The sequence below is a fragment of the Melospiza melodia genome, chromosome 4 (assembly GCF_035770615.1).
Source record: "Melospiza melodia melodia isolate bMelMel2 chromosome 4, bMelMel2.pri, whole genome shotgun sequence".
NCBI classification, from domain to species: domain Eukaryota; kingdom Metazoa; phylum Chordata; class Aves; order Passeriformes; family Passerellidae; genus Melospiza; species Melospiza melodia.
The window spans coordinates 89,391,386-89,413,258 of NC_086197.1; the positions used below are offsets into that span (position 1 = coordinate 89,391,386).

Genomic DNA, 21,873 nt, shown 5'->3' on the forward strand with positions numbered 1-21,873 from the left:
GATTATAAAAGAAAGGCCTTATGAAATCAGGCCTCACTCTGCTAAAATTGCCAAAGCTGGCCTGTCATTTCTTCTAAGTGCAGCTAACAAGCAATTTGCAAGTTCCCATGTGAAGCTATGTAGAGAATGAGAAGTTTCTTTAACAGCAATCTATTCTGAGGATGAAAAACAAATACACCTGTGTGAATAAGATTTGTCTCATGGGAACCCACAAAGGAAAAATGTGAACATATCTAGAGAGAGAAAATTTGATAGATATATATATAATAATCCTTAGTAACCAATGAACTGAGTTTCACTGTATTGCTGACCAATTAGGTTGAACACAGTGCCTTCTGATATTTCCTATAAACATGAGCTTTGTGAATAAAGAATTGGCTTTCTGCATGAAGAAAATGGAGTCTTGGCTGATTTATTCCGACATATGGTGACCCTGAAAATGTGATCAAAGTGAGAGAAACAGCCTGTCATGAAAGAAGAAGATGAAATGAGCCAAGCTGACCACAGGACTAGGTGGCAAACAAGACTGAGAGACAGATTATAGTTAGAAACAGAATTTATATAGAATATAGATATAAAGTTATCAAAGGAAGATTGCAGCTGGCTGTGAGTGTGGCTGAGGTGGTCACGAACAGCAGCCTGAAGCAAGATGAGACACAGCACACAAACACAACCATTGGCAGCATTGCTGGCTGCAGGATCAGCAGGAAAAGAAATTTAAGCAGCAAATGTACAAAGCAGCAAAAGGCTAAGGCTATAGTCAGCTGCAGAATCAGCGCAGAACAAGCAAAGACAAGAGACAGCCTGTGAAGAGGAACCTGGGCAGTGAATGCAGGGACTGCAGATGGTGCGGAACGCATCGAAGCAAACACAACTTCCAGGAGGCAGTGTGCACCCTGTGAGGGCAAAATTGCAGTCAGAGAAGGCAAATGTGGTCCCCCCTCACATTTGTGGGGAGGATATGCAGCTGAAAAAGTCAGGGAAAGTGAGGCAGCCTAAGAGTGAATGGTTGTCCTGGTTTGAAAGACAGGAGTCTGCTAGGGAGGGCAGGAGCCTCCCTTGGAATGGAGAATGTAAACCCCCTCCCTCCAAATTATTAACTTTTGAAATTAAGGGGCTCTCAGGCAAAGATATGGGAATAGGAATAATAGTTCTTTACTAGTGTTGGAATCCTGGTTGCTGAGAATTTTAAACTTTCTGTGCTGACAAACAGACACCCAAGCGAACACTACATTTGACCTGAGGCCATGGAGAAGGCTTCCAAAATTCATGATAGAACTGGGATTATCAGTGTGTAGTTTGAATAGAAGTGTGTAATATCTCATGGTGGAAAACTTAGTGTTTAAGGTTATAGAATATAGTAATATATTTAAAGCAAGATGGAGGTTTTAGGGTGGAGGCTGGTCCTTCTTCTTTACCTTCTTCTTCATGGGTTTGGGCGGTATTGTGTAATTGGATAAAAAAGTCCGCATTGCAGAGCACAGGTGGTTGGTTATTGGGTTAAAAGTAAAAATAATTTAGGTGTCATTTCTTAATTGGTCAGTTTCTCCTTAAAAGACCTTGTAAAGAGAAAGATACATCTCCATTTTTACCTTGTGAGAGTTAAGTGCTGTAGGACTCACAGCTTGTGAGACTGTAATATAGATAAGAACTTACAAACATCTGAGTCCAAACAAGAAATACCATCTAACAATTTAATCCCGACCTTGGCAGAAAAAAAGAAGCAAAAGAATCCACATTTAGTGGTGATCCCATGTGAGGAGGGCACCTATCAGGATTGGGACCTCCCTGAAGAAACAGCGATAATGAGCAGCTGGAAGGAAGCTGGAAAAATTGCCAGGGGAAAAAAAAGGAAGAAAAGGAACTCAGAAATCCCTAGAGGCTGTTGAAATGGTGGAACCAGGACGCATGACTGCTGGACAATCACCGAATGGGGGAACCGAGGAGGAAAAACTGGCGGCAGAAGTCAGGTATGCTTCATGCTTCAGGATTATTGAGATATAATGGGAAATGTAATGTCCAGATTGCAAAGACACACAGGTTGAGATGTGCCAGAAAAAAAGGGATGTTTATACTAAACTAAAGACTCTGATAACATTAAATTCTTGATTGAAAATTTTACTACTTTGAGTAATTAAGAACTTCTGTGAGCTCTGGGACTCTGTTGATATTCGGCTTTTTTATCTTCCTCCTAAGAGAGATAAGATTGCAGCTGTTTTCCTTCGAACATGCCGTGTAATTAATGACATTCTGTTAAAATGCAAAGCTATTAATCTTATCTCTGGAATTTTTCCTGGTTAACAGTAGGTGCCATCTTTGATCCCGACTGCTCACGCCACCTGCGGCCGCTTGTAATATTGCACGGAGGGAGAGGGAAAAGCCCTGCCTCGGGGTAGGGAGGCTAGCTCCATGGTACTCGTACTACTGATATGGCGTCGGGAGTGGCGGTCCTGGGGAGGGCAGCAGCCCCCTTGAAGTTTGAGTAAACACTCGGGCGTCCAGGTCTTAAACCCAGAAGGCCGTACCAAGAGCTCTTACATCCTTACTGAGCTCTCTTTGGACAAAATGGCGGCGCCCTACAGGGAGTTGCCGTACAAGATGGCGGCCCCCGGTTGCAGAGCATGCGTAGTGTGGCAGACGCCATTTTTTTAACCATCGAGACTGCCGACCTCCTCCTGCAGTGCCACCCCTGGTCGCTTCTATTATTGCAAGTAAAAAGAGTTTTACACAGGAACACAAGCAGAAGAAACGGATTCACAGGATGTAGCTCAACTATATCCAGAGAAAGAACCAAATTTATTTCCTCCAAATACCAGAGGCTTTTTGAATTTTAAATCAAGTGTTCATTCAGAAAAAGCAACCCTGCAAAGCCAACCTACTGGAAGCCCAGAGGGCACTTTTACAGAAATAAGACAAGGGATATCTGAGCCGTTCATTTAATCTATGGACTGCCTCACACAAGCCATTGCCACAATGCAAACATATAAGCAAATACTGCTCAGAGCTCACAAGAAATATAATGCAACCTAATTAATACCCTAGATGTAAAACAGAAAACCACTATGCAAATCAGTGCCGTTCTAAATATGATATAGATGTAAATCTATAATCTGTTATTAATAATACATGAATGTTTAAAAAATGTTGTCTTAACTCCTTCAAACATTTGCTGCTAATATATTGATTGTATAATATGAACTCACTGATTTTTGTGATAAGCATTATTTATAAGGTATTGTTATAGTATTTACAGCTGGCCTTCATATGCTTTACCACCTCTTTGTGTGATCACGTACAAGACATGTCTCTTCAGGATCCTCCTTTTGTGTTTTCTAGCTGCTTATACATCTCCTTTATCCGGACTGCTAGTCTTGTGGCTTTCTTCAGTTATTATTACAGAAGCACTCCAGTAGAGAGTCCAGCTCTTCCCTTTTTTTTGGGTTTCGTGCTGGGTAATCAGTCTCTCATTCAGCTGTATTTCCTCCACCTTCACACTTTCAGTGCCCAGATCCAGACTTGTGATCCTGTCTGTGACCACTGTAAGGTCTTTGAAGAAGAGGTTTGCTGTGTTCAAAGAATCTCTGTCCTGAAGGAAACTTTGGAGGGATTCAACTACTAGATAGTTTGATTCGTTTTTGAAGCTAAGGTTTTTATATGTCAAGATCCACCATTTAGAGTTTGGGCTATGACCAGGCCCTGGCTATACCTGGATAGGATGATTGATGACAAATTTATATGTTTTCTGCATCAAAATAAGATTCAAGTTGCTTTGTCTTGGCAATTTGACCTTATCAATATGACAGCTGAACCTACTTTTAAAGTGAGCTTGGAGAACCATTATTCGGACATTTTCCAATTCTCTATTGATTTGTGTTTTATTAGCTATTGCAGACTCTGCAATGACAGTTCAGTGTTACAGTTCTTGCTAATCATATAATAAAGTGTTATTGATTGTGTGTATTATCTGATTAACTCCTAACTGCTGTCAGTTTCTTCTTCACTACATGCAGTGTAGTGTTTTGCTCTCATTTTTCCTCATATCCATAACTAAAGAATGATTAGTAATGGCAACTTATGCTGTTATTTTACATGTCTCTATAAAATTTTGCAAAGGAGAATTAATCAATGTTTTGTTTCTCATATCAAGACCCATTCTTCACTTCCAGGATTTTAAGAAAACCCTCCAGTCCCTGGGGGGGGCGGGGGGACACGACACATGACGGTGTGGGTTTGCTTGTATTTTAACAGGTACAGAGTCTAGGAGGATTTCAGTGAAGAATGTGAAAGTCTATGGAATACAAGAAAACACTGACCACTCCACAGGCAGATAGGAGGACACACGAATGTGGACTGTGGGGAGTTTCTGACATCATGTGTTTTGCCCACAGAAGATTGTGAACTTTGGGTTTTATATGCCAATGCAAAAAGTGTGGGAATTTTTTGTATGCGCCTAGTTAACAAAAGCGCAGTGTGGATCATGTTACAATTCAGAATTTCATAAGAGGTATAAGGCCATTGAAAATTTACTTACATTTGGCCTGTCCTAGAATGGAACTGGGAAAAGAAAAAAAAAAAATAGAAAAAAATGGGTGCCCATGAGTCAACCAAAAACCAATGTTTGGGTGATCTTGGACAATGCATCAGGCTTGGATACCATTTGTTTATCTTATTCAATTCCAGAAAAGCCATTTTCAACCTCCTTGGTCGGCTTGCCAGTAGACAATTGGCCAAGACCAGAAAATGTCTCTCCAGATTTTTCACAATTCATTATCAATCCCACTGAGGGATGGGGTGTCTGGACCAAATATCTCCCTGAGACACCATATTGATAGTGGAACCCTGGAAAAAGTTAAAGATAGAATCTAAAATGTTAGGCTTTGTGCTTTCCCAGATCAACTGCACCTGCGTAAGCAGTATGATAAATTATATAATTGTTAGATGTGATGATTGTTTAGTAATTAAATGTAATTATTATATAACCATAAGAAGAATAGTGAGAAACTATGTTGGAAATTCAGAGAGGGGCTAAATTTATGTATCCAATAGAACAATATAAGTTTAATAATTAACATGAAAGTTATGTAACGATAGAGTATAAAACATGATCATTTCGGATGTATGGTCGGAGTCAGATTTGGGTTGAATATACCCCGATTCCCAGAGCTCTTAATAAAAAGCACCACATATAATGGCTCTGTGATTATGTGTTTTTGAACGCTAACAATATGAATGTCAAGAATTGGAACTCTTTGGCTCAGAGAAAATGGATTTTTGCATAATATATTACTTTCCTGGGTCAAAACAAAGTAAAGACAAAATTACAAATGTCACTCCAAAACACTGTTGTACAAAAATGCAACATCTTGCTGTAATTTCACCTCAGAGTTGCACACAGCACCCAACCATATCCCTTTGCAGTTGCCACAAGGTATCCTTCTCATTTGTGGAGATAAAGTTTGGCCTGCCATTCCATCAAATCATGAAGGTGGTCCATTGTAGCATTAAGAGATTTACTTTACTGACACCTAACATAAAAATGATAAAAAGCACAAATGTAGGGAGAAGAGGTTCATTGATCAGTATAATCCTGACTGTGATGGTAACTTTAGGACTTGGGATTTTGGAAAGAGGTTTACAGCAGCTTTCTTTCTGCCTCAAGCTGCTTCAGGGGCAGCCTTGAAACAAATGAATTAACTATGTTGTTGGCTAAGTGTGACCGTGTTCACAGGGGTCTTAGGATGAGGGAAGAGATGAGGATTTCAGAAGCTTGATTTATTATTTTATTATATATATTACATTAAAACTATACTAAAATAATAGAATAAAGGATTTCATCAGAAGACTAGCTAAGAATAGAAAAAGAAAGAATGATAACAAAGGCTTGTGGCTCGGACTCTCTGTCCAAGCCAGCTCACTATGATTGGTCATTAATTAGAAACAACTCTATGAGACCAATCACAGATGCACCTGTTGCATTCCAGAGCAGCAGATAATCTTTGTTTACATTTTGTTTCTGAGGCCTCTCTGCTTCTCAGGAGGAAAAATCCTAAGGAAAGGATTTTTCATAAAAGATGTCTGTGACATATGACCCTTTTTATTTTCATTAAATTAAAAAGAAAAATGTTTGTAATTTTCTCTGCTGTGCCCATGCAGAGGAAAGAACAAACACTTGACAGGTTATCTGTTGCCAATCAAAACCTCATCAAATGCTGATGTGGAATGATCAGGGAAATTCTTCACCTGTAGAACATAAAATTCTATCATATCACTAAAACAATCCTACAATATAAGAAAATGCAAAAAAACATGCAAAGAAAGTTCATTGCTTCAAGTCCAAACAGCTGAGTTTCAGGAGAAAGTCCATGGACTGAAGATGTTCCTCTTTAATATTTCTGAAAGTCCCTTTTGGTCCTGAAACAGGCTTGCAGAATCCTGAAACAAAGAACTTCTGAAGAAAATCATCAACAGTTATCAAAAATCCATTGATAATCATCAAACAATTTTGAGACAACTTCTGGAATGTCTTGGCCACAGCCCTTTATTGAACCACTTGGACTTGGGCTGAGGCTAATTTTTGGCTCTTCAATGCTTTTGAGCTGCTAGTTCTTTCAACTCTTCTTATGTAATTTTTTTTTTTTTTTTTTTTTTGTGGTGGCAATGCCACCTTTTATTTTCAAAACAATGGGGACAGGCTGGGGACAAGGACAGGGGACAAAGATGGAGGACAGTGCCATCAAACTCTCTAAAACCTGGACCACAGCCCTGGGTGACAGAAGGGGTGATGTTCTCTGATCCCAGTGTGGCACCAGCCCTCTGTAGGGTGACAGAGGGCAGTGTAGGAGGATGACAGAGAGGTGACACTGAGGGGACAGTGGTGACACCTAAAACTTGAACTCCTTGTACTTCTTGGCTCCCCTATGGGCATCCTGGGGCTGCGCCTTCCGTTTCTTCTGCTTGGCGGTGTGCTCAGCCACCATGTCACTGAAGTCCTCCTTCTCCACCTGCGCCTGCTGCCCCCGCACGTGCTCCTCATACTTCTGAGTCATGGCTGTGGGGTCCAGCTCCAGCTCCTCAGGGGCCAGCGCCACCTCCACACTCTGTGCCTCTGTCTCTGGTCCCTTACGCCCCATCACTGCAGACATGTCATAGATGTGAGTGGAGCCCATCATGGCCCTGCCCATGGTCGCTGTGCTTTTTTCAGAGACCACTGTGAACAGCTGGGGGGTCTCACTCCCATCCATAGCCTCCTCTATTTTCTTCTTGCGGAGCTCGATCATCTCCGGTGTCTTCATCCCGGCTGGCACTGAGGAGAAACCCCCTGGGGTAATCAACCCACTGTCAGCAGGGGTGATGAACCCTGTCTGGTTGGGTTTCTCTTCATTGCTCTCCTCCTCCTCTTCCTCCTCCTCCTCAGATTCCTCATCCGATGGCTCCAGCTCTCCCCAGGGTGTGCGGTCAATCTCCTCCTCCTCCTTCATCAAGAGCTTGGTGATGTTGGTGCCGAACACATCTCCATAAAGTGGCTTCCCCGTCTCGTCCACGGGGGGCTTCCCCCATCCCCCAGCATGGTACCCAAAAGAGCACCCCTCAGGGATGGGGGCGTTGAGCCCCAGGATTTTGAGGTTGGGGTACGAGGGGGGCGGTCCGTAGCGCTGCATGGCAATCAGCCATGGGGGGGGCACCTTGTGGGCATTCGGCCCCATGGGCATGCCCAGCGCAATCCACAGCTCGTCCGAGAGGACACCCGGCTTCTTCTCCTTGAGCCGCGTCTCAAACTCCTTCCCCTCGTAGTAGAGGTCCCCGTGGATGGTCAGTTTGGGCTTGGTCTGCCACTTGAAGAAGGCATCATGGAGTTTCTGGTAGTCAATGTCGATCTTGCCCATCTTGGGTCGCACCTTCTCCCGCATCTTGGACTTCATAGCTTTCTGCTCCTCTTTCTCCTGCAGGGCCTCGCGCATTTCCTGGATGCCCGTGCGCTTGATGAACTCGGGCAGCTCAAAGGGTGGTTTCTCAATGCCCCTCTTGCCTTGCAGGTATTTCCTCTTGAAGCACCAGTGCCGTGGCACCGGTACCGAGTTCCGTGTGGCCTTCAGGTGCACCAGGAGCTTGGGGTCCTGCGCGGTGACATCGTGCATCTCTACCACGTCAGGGCGGGCCACCAGCTGTTTCAGCTCGGCCACTGTGAACCTGTTCATGCGCCGCAGCTTCTTCTTGGACAGCTTGGGTGCCTCCTGCTTCTTCTCCTGCTCGTCCTCAGAGCTGACCCCATCAGTGCCCCTGGTGCCATCCTTGGGTCCCTTTTTATGGGGAACCCCGTCACTCTCTGCCTGCTCTGCCCACTCTGGCTCTTTCTCCTTGTCCTTCCTCACCCTGTCTGTCAGCCTGAAAGCCTCGAAAATCCTCCTGAAGAACACGAAGTTGGGGTTGTTGATCTCAGGCTCCTCGGTTATGTACTCAATCTCCACCTCAGGGGCATCGCAAGGGGTGGGCTCGGGGTCCACCCAGGGGCAGGTCAGGGTTGGGGGCTCCTCCCGGGGCCCTCCCTTCCCCTGCTTCCTCTTCTTGCGGTTGCGGCGCTTCTGGTTCCTCACCTTTTTGGATGTTCCTGTGTCCTCCTCAGCCTTGGAGGCCAATGCTGATGCCTGGAGCTCTGTCTCCATCTCATCCTCAGCTGAGACCCCCAGGACCGTCACCAGCTCCTCCTGGCGGCTCTGCTGGAGCTGCAGGATCTTCTCCAGCACCTGAGGGATCTTGGGGCCCACTCCGGAGTCCTGGGCCTCTCTGCTGTCGTTGCTAGGGAGCAGGGTAGACCCACGGGGCTGGGGGGCTCCTGTGGGCAGGGGGGCTCCCATGGGGCTGCCTTGGGGGGCCAGGGGGATCCTGGCATCAATGTGAGCGCCCTCGGGGGGAGCGTGTGGGGCTGGGGTAGTCAGCTTGGCCATTGCTGCCATCTTGTCTATCCCTGCCCCTGCGCCCAGCTCACGGCTCTCCTTTTCCTCCAAGAATATTTTCAGCAATTTTAAGTTCTTAACTAAGTCGTAAACCTTGAATGTGACCTGCAGCAGTTCTCTAAAGTTTAGAAATAATTAGCTCTTTAAAAAATATTTTACTGCTCAAGCAGACAAAGTCAGAATACAACCTGACACCCTGTTGGACAGGTTGTTGGTAGCAGTCCAAATAAACGGTGGCTGCAGTCCTCCTGGAGAGACAGATGGGGTTCTGTTGAAGCAGTGATCCTGTCAAAGGGTGTAGTGTTCCTTTGAAGGTCCAGTGGTGGTGTAGAAGGGTCTGGTCTTCCTCTGGGAATCCAGTGGAAAAAGGCTGCCTGAGGCGTTTGAAATCTCAGATTATATCCGGGTAGGAATGCTTGGCTCCTCCCCCTGGGTGGAGCATTTCACAATGGGATGAGGTAATTTTATCACTCATGCTTTGAGACTCAATGGGCCATTAACAGAAGATAACTCCTGGAGGGAGGGTGGGTTATGGGAGAGATAAAGAACACTGCTCCACCTGGTTTTGATGGTAATAACAAGACACACTTCTGGTTACATCTTGCATTGCAATCTAAGACAGCTAAATTTACTTTTCTACACTGTAAGATATATAGTTGTTTTCTTTTGAGAGATAGGACAACTCCAACTAAAAAAGCTGTGATGAAACACTGATAAACACATCTTTGTGGATAAAGACAGTACAGTGTGTTCACCCTTCATTTTGTCAAAGATTCTATTGCTTGTTACAATCTCTGCTGTTTTATGTTCCATAGATAATGCAGAAGGGTCAGTGATGATTCTACATTATGGCTGGTATTGATTGTAAGCTGTTTTAGTGTTTTCATTTGTTTCATTTTACTGTCATAGGTACATGACTGTTTAGAAAGGTGTTATCTCAACTTCTAAGACAGTTACCACTGATATGTTGATTACATGGTGTGAATTTACTGATTTTATAATAGGCATTATCATAAGATGTTATTACTGTATTTATAGCCAGCTTCTTTTATGCTTTAACATCTTTTTGTGTAATTATCTAGAAGACACCTGTCATTTCAGGATCCTTCTTTTTTGCTCTCTAGCTGCTTATGCATCTCTTAGACCAGACTCTGGCTAGTCCCTGCACTGACTCTATGGTTTGACCCAATGCTGTCTCATAATTTTAAATATTTTTCAGAGTCCCAAGAAAATATCTAAGCTTCATTGAAAGCCTCCTCCAAACTGCTAGCCATGTGGGGTTTTTTTTCAGTTATTAGTACAGAAGCAGTCCAGCAGATTGCTGTGTTTGAAATATCTCTGCCCTGAAGGAAACTTTGGGGGTGTCATGGTTTGACGCTGTCACAATGCCAGTGCCCCCATGAAAATATATGCTCCCTGGTGTCTGCTGTGAGATGTGACCAGGAATAAGCAAAGCAGGCCCCCACTTAGAAATAAAGAAGAGAAAACTTTATTAACTAAACTACAACTCTCAGTAACAAGAAACACACAGGGAAAATTAAAACTTTCCAAAAACATTTCCTCCTCCCCCTACCAAATTTCCAATACATCTATCCCCCAAAATCACCAACTCTCAGTCCATCACCACCCTTTAGATAATCAATTCCCAGTTCATTGAGAAGAGAGGAGTCCCTCTTGTGCCATAGGCTTCTCCAGGAAACACCGTTGAAACCTCCTGTCACTTGTGGCACTGCCCGGAGAGCATGTGCCATTGTGACCTCTTCCTTCCATGCCCAGTGCTCTCACCACTGCACAGGGACCAGAGCTGCTTCTAGGGTCATCCCTTTAAGGATGCTTTGTCCCATTCCAAAAAGAGCAGTCTCACCTTTGGGACACCTGTCCCCCCAGATTTCACCCCCTGGGCCCGAGGGGTACCAACACTGAACCCTCTTGGCTCTGAGCCATTGCCTCCCCCTGGATGCAGTCTCTGTGTCACCAGGAGCATGGTTCTGTCCATGGCTATAACAAGAAGAGTCCAGCTAAGGCCACTCCATCATCTCTTCCCACCTAAGATTCTTCTCTACTCTCCTGACATCTTTCACTTGCCAGAGGTATTTCCTGCCCCAGGTTTGCTGCTGGCATTTTTTGTGCTTGGCTGGGTTTCCATCGAACCCAGCTGCTCCTTCCTGGTCGTGACAACACTTTCCTTCCATTTGACAAGAGAAGATCAGAAAAGTGAAGTAAGACAAATTTTTCCCACTTTCTTCCATCTGGCATAATTAAATACTTGAGAGAAAGCAGCCAAGGAAGTAAAGAGAAAGGTAATTTCAGTCCATCTCACTTTTACTAACCAAAATGAATGTAAATGAACCAAAATTGTTTAATTCCATGTCCATCTGAGACATACCATTTAATTTTGAAGTACTTATAAAAAAATAAAGGGAAACTATGAGGGCAGATTTCTTTCATTGCAGAGACCAGTAGTTCAGGTGCTTCCCAGGAGGGTGGAAAAGGTGATTTCACTTTGTGCTTCTGACTGAAGGGCTGGAGCCAGTGGCTCCCATAGAACCTCTAACCACTGAGCCCTGGTAGCTCTGCACTGAATGCTTAATGCTTTTGCTGCTGCTGTCACTGCTGTTGTCCTCTAGTGGACATGATCTCTCTGCTGTTTGCACTTTTCAAACTGAAGCTGTCATCCCCCTGTCTATCAGGTTCTCCACCTGATGATCTCAATTTCCTAGGGGTTTTTGGGCGAGCTTGTGGAATTTACTGTTTTCCTTTGATACATTTTTAAATTGTGGTCTTTTGGCTTCTGATTTTTGTTTATTCGCCCCTCCCCCCCCCCACCGACTCCTGCCAATAAAACCCCCCAAGCATACATCTGACCTCCCAAACAGACCACGGTATGAAAGTTTTCTGCATTTGTAAGAAAATGTTTCTATGCCAGTGATCCAGGGGTTCCTCAGGGGCTAGAGAGATTTTCTGAGCTCAAGATAATTTCTAAACAACGTCAATTCAACATTTGCAAAATAATTTAGTTTTACCTAGAGAAAAATAGGACAATTTAGGCTGACATGCATGAAAAATCTAATAATAGGGACATAAAACAGGACATGGCCACAAATTTGGACAAATAAAAATAGGACAATCTTTTCTTAGCATTTTCAGCAGTACAAATACCATTAGCAGAATAAGAGCACTGTTATGCCCTGTTAACAGATACTGTGGTGCAACAAGCTTCATATTTAAGGTTGTAGTAAGATATTTCTTTTCAGTTTCTTTCTAGCTCTCTCTTCTATGCTTTTGTGTGCAATAATACATTTTTTGCCTCTTCAATTTAGGGAGACTAACTATATCTGACTAATAGGCCAGCAAAGCAATGAAAAATTAAAAATTTGTTGTTTATTGATATGAGAAGGTTCTTAGAAAGAGTCCTGTCCTGTTATACTGCATGAACTCACTGAGAAAACTTAACATGAGACTGCATTGAGGTGTGTGACAGATTTCCCAGCATCCCAGCCCTACTGCCAGCAGGGAGATAACATGAAACTAGTATCTTAAACATGTATGGTGAAATAAACCAGCAGGAGATCTCTTCTCCTTTATAATGCCTTTATTAAAAGTGATCAGCTCAAGGTTGGGACGCTCAACGGGTCCCCGGTCTTTCCATCATCGCTGGCAGGAATGGCTTGGAGAAGGAGGAATGTGCAGCTTTGTCCTTTAGGGAGCAGAGCTGAAGAACCCATCCTCATGAGAAACCAAGGAGGTTAAACCCCATGCTACAGCTTCTGGGTTTTGCAGTCTCGGGGTCCTGGCCCCAGCTGAGGTCTCTGCTTAGGGCGAGGGGCACCAAAGGGTCTCGGCGTCTCTGCAGGCTCTGTACTCTGTTCCTCATGCCCAGACATCACTTTGATCTCTTAATTCTGTGTTGGCTCCTTGGTTTTGGGGCCTTTTGGTAAGTCTGGTGGGGGTCCTCTCTCGATGCATTTTGGGTCTGAGGTTATCTGCGTGTACTCCTTTGTCTCTTCCTGAGAAGGGCCATCAACCTGGCTTTAGGCAGGGCGGTACTGGTACAAAAAGGGGAATTCTCAACAATAGAGGGTTAACGACCAACACTTAACAGGTGGTTACAATATGCAGCTAACAAAGAACTCTCCTGGCCTGCAATCAGCTCCCAACTTGTAACTCTGCAACCCTTTTTTTTAAAAAAATAAGTAACTCTTTTTCTACTTATAACATATAGCTTGATTAGCACTTTTAAAATCACACTGGTATTTTAGAATAAATACACTGTCTTTTTTTTGTTTTGCTTCAGGAATGTTATTCTCCAGTTTAGTACTCCTGCTAAAACCACACTGCTGCTTCCCCCTCACTCCCCTCTAATTGGAGGCACAAAAGGCAGGGCTCACAGGTTGAGATAAGAGCAATTTACTGGAAACAGCAATGAGATAAGAAAGCCAACAGTAAGAGCAACAATAATAGCAACAGAGGCATACAGTGGGAGGTATAAAGGAGGGAGTGATTCGCCTGCAGAAATGCTGACCATGGACTCCTTGACAAATGAACAATGCTGGACGGATTCCCCCCGCCGTGTTTACTCCACTGAAGGAAGGACAGTCCTCACCTCCTGCTACCTGAGCTGGTATTGAATAGTATCAGGATCCTGGCCATGTCCCCTCCCAGCTACTGCAAAAGATTAACCTGTCCTGGCTGAAACCAGGACAGTCTTTAGTGCTGATTACTGCTATCAATGCTGTGCTTGCCAGGGAGATAATATTTGAGTTGAAGCTAAGTTTCTTGTTTGTGGTGGAAAAATCAAAGCTTTCAAACTTGCACACTAAAGGTGAAGGGCACTCTGGGGTGCTGTGACTGTAAGAAAAAGAGGAAACTTCTCATAAATTACAGATAGACTTTACATCCTTTTGAATTGTGAAAAAGCTCTTTAAAAATATTTATTAAATACAAGTTTTAAAGTAGCTGTTTCCTTCAGGGTGCACAATATGGAGGAGCAGTCAGCCAGTGGGATGTGGAGGTGAGGAGGCTGAGGGGTAGGGTAGCCTTTCTCTCCTGTCACATCTGAGATCTGTAGCCTATCCCCCTGCTGTACTTAGCTCTCTCCTGATCAGATTTATCAGAAAAAACCCTTATCTTACCTGGTTGTAAACTTACAATTCATTCTGGTTTTATTATGTAGTGCTACATTCTGCCAGTATGCAAACCCACAAAAAGCTCAGTCTTTGCCTTTGAGAAATTCTATTTTAGGCATAAGATATAGTCTTGAAGAAATGAGGACAGAAACAAAAGAGGCGATAGAGAATGTAGGAAGATAATTTTGATTTTCAGACCATTTGATTTTGTTCAAGATTTTGGCCATGGATGGGATTCATCTCAGTACATTTTACATTTAATCTCAGTACAGTTGCTTAAAATACAAGCATCTGTCTTAAACTAAGGAGCTGGGCTGCTCATGACCAAAGGAAAGCAGCAGATACCTCCAAAGGAGGATTTATCCCTCCCTCAAGAAGGTGGTGGGATGAACTCTCCCTTTCTCCATTGACATGAAGGAAGCCCAAGTGATTTGTTTAGATTGAATACTTACTTTTCACACAGCAAGAATAGTGCAAGGCTCAAATAATTTCATTTCTTGAAAAATGTATTGAAATTTTGAAGTTGTGGCTCTACTCCTGCCCCTTCCCTCACTGCTGGTTGGTATCTGGGAAGGGAATACATGCTGCAGTGCTGACAATTCCCATCCTTTGTGTGTACTGAGGATATGCCTTGGGCCTAAGCAATGACAGCCCTCAGACCTGTGATGACTTGAAAAATCACACACCAGTGCTATCTACCCTCCAGCCAGCATGGGACGAGTGATGCATTATAAATCCAGATCCTTTACCAGAGATTAAAGAAGCAAGAAAGAAGTTTCTTAATCCCTGCCTCAAGCAGTTTAAAACCTCCTTGCTTGGGGTCCTACATAAATCAGAGCAGAGGACTGGTTATATTCTGCAAATAAATCTTCCTTGATATTTACTTCTCACATAACTTCTCTGTAACAAATTCTGAATTCCCCATGAAATATGTTAATAAAATGTCAACCAGTTTATAATTTAGTAGCATAATAGCAATAATACTTTCTTCAGTTATATGTGTCTCTTCCAGACAACATTTGATATATTGCTTACAGATAAAAAGTGAAATTAATATCTTAATATATCATTTAGTCTTTTTCCTAATACCAAAACCCACTAAGTGTAAACCATCTGTACAATAATTAATCATGCATAAGTGCAGACCAAATGCAGATTAAATCAACCTGAAAAAAGTCTCTCACAAGTAATTTCCACATGCATTTGAGGAAAATAATTTCAAAAAATTAAGTATAAGAATTATTTCCACTCAAGTTAATAATTATAATAATGGCAGAGGACACTTAGTACAGAGCATTGCAATAGGATTAAAGAACACACCTTTCATTTTTTCCAAAAGAATAGGAAGAACCAAAAGAAAAGGCAGTGATTAATTTATAAAACATATTTTGCTCCTGTAGAAAACCTTCTGTTTAAGGATGTGTGATGATGCTTGACTGTCATGACTTGAGCCTTGCAAACAGTCAGAGAACTGATAACAAATATGTCACCTCTAAAATTGTGTATCAAGGCAACCTGCCATTCTGAAAACTGGAATCACAGTGCCACATGTTTCAACAGACACCAGAGAACAGTGGCCAGTTCTGCACATGAGCTGTTGGACCCTATTTCAGAGCTGCTCCATCACCGTGTTGCCTGTGACTGTGCTGTACCCCACACACCAGTGCAGTCCTGTGCTTGCTGCTGGGGACAGTTTACAGGCAAAACTTGTGCTGAAATGCAAAGCCATGACTCAAGTTGCCCTGTTGTCTTCAGCTTTAAATTGAGAAAAACATAGTGCTCACACTGAAGATCCAGAGTTTGAATTATTTCAGATTTGGCTCAGTATGTCCACACAAGTGCAATCACAGCTGTCTGGCAGGCATGTTTACAGTCGCCTCAGAACCCCAAACAGCCCTTCAGATCATTGACACTCCTGCTGTGTGAATCCTTTTTAGCCCATGATCAGATAATCCAGGGCCACTAGACTTCTGATGCTAACTAGTTAGAAAGACTTTGATATTTGATTTCAAACCAGACCAACTGAACAGATGTTTAATTAAACAACAGACAAGGTGTTGTTTGTCAGCACTTTAAGAATCCCAGCCTTCTGTTTTCACTTGCATGAACTTTTTCTGCCATGAACTTAACCTGTCACAATTGTCTTTCAGTGAATATATTTGCTGATGCCCGAAGCAGAAGGAGTTCACAAATCAAGCTTTTGACAGGTTGCAGGCTGGGTCTCATTCTCACCTACACCTTGGTGCCTCAGGGGACGTGCTGTCTTCTCCAGCTGAAGTGCACAGGTATGCCTTTGCTTGCTTCCCTCACTCGGCTCTGCTCATTCCCAGCTGAGACACTGGGCTGCCTGGAACCCCGGTAAGACCTCTTCAGTATTTAATTTTCTTGTTAAGCATGGAACCAAAATTTGTTGGGGTTTTTCTAGTCCTTGTTTGTCCCTTAAAAGGAGTGACGTTTAGAGAGTATCACTCGTGTTACATGTCACAGTGTTAGGGTAGGAATTGGATGTGTAACTGCCAAGATTGCTCACCATGGGCACCTGTTTTTCACTGCAGTGCTGTGGCAGTGGTTGCAGCTTAAATCATCTCTGAGTCTGTCCATTATTCTGACAGACTATAAAATTTGAAGTCCAGCACAGAGGGAAAATATTTGCTCAGTTTTACTTCGGACAGTTGATCTTTGGCCAGGTCTCTGTAGCCAGGCACAGCTGCATGGATGCTCAGCAGCATCATCTCCCTGTCACATGCCAGGCCCTCTGTGGTTGTGGCAGGTGAGAGCACATTCTGCAGCAGAATGAAAGCCTGGTGACCCTTGCTAGCTTTCCTGCCTGAAGTACTCATCTAGGTACTGCCTGAAGTGGTTGCTCAAGTGCTCATCTGGGTACAGCTGTTGTGCTGCATAGAGCTGGGTGCACCAAGCCCACATGGAGTCTCTAACACCTGAAGTGCTTTTGTTTATGTTCCCACTTCTCTGGGGGTGTATTTCATTTAAGCTCACTCAGTCCAGTGATGGCTGTGTGAGGAACAAGAACACAGCTGGGAAGTGGTGCTTGGGCCATGCTCATACAGGGTTGTCCCAGCAGCTGGAACTGTTTCAGGGTGCACCAGCCTCACTGCTTCCTACAGGTGGAGAAAGAGGTGGAAGATGCAAAGATAGGGGCAGGTTTGGTTTGGGAGTTCTACTTGGTGGCAGAATACTGGATTATCTTTTATACCCATGGCTGCCTTTTGTTTTTCCAATAGTTTTGTGTTGGCAAGTCTCACTTTCTTCCAGTAAATAGGAAGGATGCCATAATGTCACAATCAATCTCTCTTGGACTTGTGCTGAGTTTCACCTGTACAATTTTTTTGCACTGATGCTGACATTACCTGGTTTTCTTCACTAAACATTAAGATGCACTTATTCTGACAAATAGGTTTCTGACAAAATTCATAGCACCGGACATCAGGCACTTCTCAGTGGCATCTCTGACTATCTTTTAAATTAATGAAAACAAACTAGAATCTCCAGAGAAAGAGCTAGATCTCTGCAAACAGCCCTGCTGAATCCACTTAGAATTGAGGTGGTTTTTTAAAATTTGAATACCATAGTATTTTAGCTGATAGCATTCTGGTTATATTTTATACTAAGTGTAAATATGTTTTCAAGGTCTTCTCTGGAAGCCTTTGTGAAGTGCTTCTCTGCTTTCATTCCAGTTTCAGTGCTGAAGTTTCCATCATGAGATTTTTTTTTTTCCTACAACTAAATCAAAGCCAGGGTTTCCTTTTAGTCATTATATTTTTATTACATCTCTGTCACTTCACTGAAGGCTGAAATGAATTCAGTCAATTCTGAGTACACCTGTGGGCCCTGGTGAGCCAGAGCACCAAGTGATGGACCAGTTTTTCTCTTGCAGCAGTACCAGTCAGAGTTTGATGGGGAGGCATGAGGCTGGGGCTGGCCATCCTGTTACACCTCAGTAAGTACAGATGCTACAGTGACTCAGGCCAATTTTGAAATATTATCATATGATTTACACACCTTTCCAAGATTTTCTTAAAGCACTTCTTTTAAGGAAATGCTATTGAGAAACACTTGACAGTGAATCCTTATTCCCCACTCTCCTGCCAGTGAGGGACCTATGAGATACGATATCTTCAAGTACAAAGAAGACACACATGTTGTAATTGAGTCTGATTCAGGTCCTGAAAGGGGCAATCAACACCTGCTAATGAATAATCATCATGGATTTGTATAACTAAAAAGAGCAGGCTAACTAAACATAGGCACTGCTTTACATCTGAAGAGTTGTGTCACTCATCATTTGAATTATAGCCTGAGCCCTAGACTGAAATTTGGTGTAAAATGCTGTATTTTTACTATGGTAGTTGTATTTCTGGTGTTTTGTGGGATCTTCAAGTATCAGTTGTAGTGTTTTTTAACTGCACCTTTTCTAACAAGTTGAGCCAAGTAAGGCTGAATGGATATAGCCTCCAAGGTACCCATTCCTTTGCAGAGTTTCAGGACAGAACTTGTTTAAAAGGAAAAGCCCTGTAAGGAAAGTCTTAATATAATAGAGAAGATACTGAAAGTTGTTTCAGGCTAAACAAAGAAGTTCTGCAATTATTCAGAGTATTCAGAATTACTCTTTTAATTTATTAATGACCACTTCTTGGGGTCTGACAGGGTTTTGACACTGGACTAGGGATTCATTGCAAATTAAAAGAAAATTTGGAGGACCCCTGATATCAATCCTGGTCTCAATCCTGGTCTCATTTCCACCATTATAACTTGGAACATTTATTTCAACAGAAATAAGTGGAATTAATTCAAATCTGTCTCTATTCAGGGAGTCAATTGAAATGCTCTTTTTTAGGATTGCTGGCAATGGTATGTAAGGGTGGGAAGCATAATAAATTATTGCTCATGGCACATTTCTTTTCAGTAAAAATGCCAATGTGCTGAAAATTTAAGTTTTAGTATAGATTTGCAATATACTAGCTCTATTTTTTTTTATTATTATTATTATTTTGCAGCTGGTGTGTTCATTACTGAAGTTCTTTAAAAAATGTATAAGTAAGGACAAAAGGAGTACAGGCAAAGGATAATTGAGCTTTCTGCTTGTGTTGGGATTTAACTGCTTTTGTCTGGAGGATACTGCTGGCTGCACAAACCAATTTAATCTTTCTTTGATCTTCTGTTATGCTCAGTGCTGATAAGGCCCCAGCACGCACAGCATGACTGTGGGGCTGGGTCCTGCCACCCAGCCCTTGGGGACCTCCTCCAGGGCCGCAGCAAGCGACTGACGGCCTCGTCAACCTGTGGCACCAGCAGCCCTCAGAAGTACTGCATTGTAGGCTACCTGGAGGTTGGTCTGCTCTTTCCTTTTTAATAAATTGAACTCCACTTGCTAACCCTATCCTCGCTCTTCCTACTAACCTTATTCTCGTCTGTATAGGGAATTGGCCCAGACTGGGAAGTTCCTGTGGGAGTTATCTGAATAATTATCAGACAGTGTGACACCAAGTCTGGTGGGAGGCTGTGCCTCACTGCAGCACATATGGAGGGTTTGGCAGCAAGCAGCCTCCACAGTGATGTGTATCTTCTCAAGGGGGAGAAGCATCCCCATCCTTGAGATGCACAGGGATTTCTGAAGGAGCTTAGCTCTGCAAGTCCTCTTCCCCCTCAGGCCCCAGAGGTGAAGGCCATGGTCTGTGTGTGTGAGAGGGGTCCCACAGGCTGCAGGGCCTTCTCCAGAGGAATGTCCATATGGTGTTGAGACCTGAGGCAGCCTGTTAAGAGAGTCACACCATACACTCTGCTCTCTTTTGATCTGAAATGAGGCCAGTGTTGCTGAGAGCAGAAAGCAGCCTCTGAAAAGGGAGGACCTAATGCTGTGGTCCAGGCTTTGGCCATGTGTGTGGGTCAGCAGATCCAAAATGTGGCTGACCAGAGGGATGCCTCTCACTCCCTGGCTGCAGTGAGGAGGGGGAACCATTGGGTATATGGAAGGTGTGCAGAAATGAGGATTTCCCTGTTGTACATCCTGGAGGACTTGGCCCCAATGAGCTAATGAATTGTCACAAATAGAAATATTGTCACTAAATAACAGCCTAGGCTGAAGAGGAAGTTAAAATACAGCTTAATTTATAATCAATTGAAAATAATTACAGTTTATGACCTTCTAGCTTAATGTTGTGACATATTTGCAGAGTAAAGTATGGACATGGAACCAAGCACTGCTCCAGGTTGCATATTGTATCCACAGTTTCCTGCAAAATGTAAATATCTCTTTCATTTGCTAAAATAGCCTGAATCCTCTTTCTGGTCCTCAAGCTGGATGATTGCCTTTTATTCTTGCATTTTAGATCAAAAAGCAATAAAAAAATTAATATGTTCACTTGCCTGTACTTATCCTGTGAATTATGTAAATACAGACTCATGAAAAGGAGCAGCTGTTCTGCAATAATCCCTATGATTTAATGCTGCTTCAACATATCTTGACCCCAGGTGGCTGTCTCCTGAAGAGGGTGAAAACCACAAACTGCTGCTTTGCAGGGCTTGAGAGAGAGAGAGACCCTTTGTCAATGTGCTCTGTTCCATCAGCTTGTCTTAAATGTGTTGTGCACCTCCAGTGCACCAGAGTGCCACTTCACTTTCAATTTGCTTTCTCACCAGCACATTTTGAATACTTTGCTGGAGGCAGACCAGGAAGTTTTGCATCTTACATCTTGTAAACCAAAGCTCTTCCTCTCCTCTCCTGATGACCTGTGGCAGATTTCTTAAGAGCAAATCTTACTCATGAAAGTGGGTATTAGTCAATGTGGCAAGCTACCAAAAGCCAGGATTTAGCTGGGATTCAGATGGGGAAAAAATAAAATTCAACTGCTTTGTGTTTGGGAAGCAGCACTACAAGTAATTTTTAGTCTTTAATATGTCTTACTGTTTTTAAAATGTAGGTTAAGTGGGTTTTAGCTCAATGATTGGATTTACTACTTACATATGTTTTGAAAGGAAAAGACAGGGCATTCAGTGTTGAGGAGAGTATAAAGCTCCACAATTCAGAGGCAAGTGGGATCTGCCAGACATGGACATGCAACCTTCAACATAAGTTGCCCCAGTGTCATATTGTATGTCTATAAAAACCAGAGTATGAGTGTGCATGGTCCTTCCAACTGCTTCAACAACCCAGACTCTCCTTACCAGAGCTTTGTGAAATGAGATGACAGAGAGGGTCTTTTTTAAATTTTTCACTCATCTTCTAAAATGTGCTTTCATACATTTGTCAAGTGTAGTATAGAATGACTTAATGTAATACATAATTACCGTGGTTAAAATACATTAATTATACCTGTGAATCTATATATCTTCATTTATTTAAATGCAAATGGGTGATTTCATAATGCAAAGATGTTAAAACCATTCCCAGTTCTTTGTGGATCCTGAGTGTGCCACCCATCTCCTTCTGGGTCATTTCCAGCCTCCCAGCCATGGGTACTGAACTCATTCCTCCTCCTTCAGTTCCCTCTGGGGTGCTGTGTCATCCCCGGTTCCTCCTGCCCCTGTCCCCACCAGCCAGGCACGCAGCTTGGGCATCACCTTCTGCTGTGGCTTATTCCTGCATCCTCACACTACACTCTGCCCAAATCTCCTGGAGTCAGTCTGTGCAGTGCATCCACCCCTGCCCACCCTGCTGAACACTTCCCTGGGACCCTGCTGGCTGTGATGGCTGCTCTGGCTCTCCACAGGGCCCAGCACAGGTCATCTGCCACCCCAGCATGTTAACCTTGTCACTTCTTGCTCTCCCACTCAATCCC

The 21,873-nt window shown here is 43.2% G+C and overlaps 2 protein-coding genes across 2 annotated transcripts in view; one reads left to right on the top strand and one right to left on the bottom strand.

The window, feature by feature from the left end:
- Positions 1 to 6,881: 6,881 nt before the first annotated feature.
- SF3B2 (splicing factor 3b subunit 2) lies at positions 6,882 to 8,951 on the bottom strand. The gene has a single exon (XM_063155890.1). The coding sequence runs from the start codon at positions 8,949 to 8,951 to the stop codon at positions 6,882 to 6,884; it is 2,070 nt and encodes a 689-aa protein (XP_063011960.1).
- Positions 8,952 to 18,001: 9,050 nt separating this feature from the next.
- LAMB4 (laminin subunit beta 4) overlaps positions 18,002 to 21,873 on the top strand; it is a 41,077-nt gene continuing 37,205 nt past the window's right edge. The window contains exons 1-2 of the mRNA XM_063155484.1: positions 18,002 to 18,035; positions 19,267 to 19,424. Coding sequence (XP_063011554.1) covers positions 18,002 to 18,035; positions 19,267 to 19,424 — 192 coding nt within the window. The remainder of the gene's footprint in view (positions 18,036 to 19,266; positions 19,425 to 21,873) is intronic.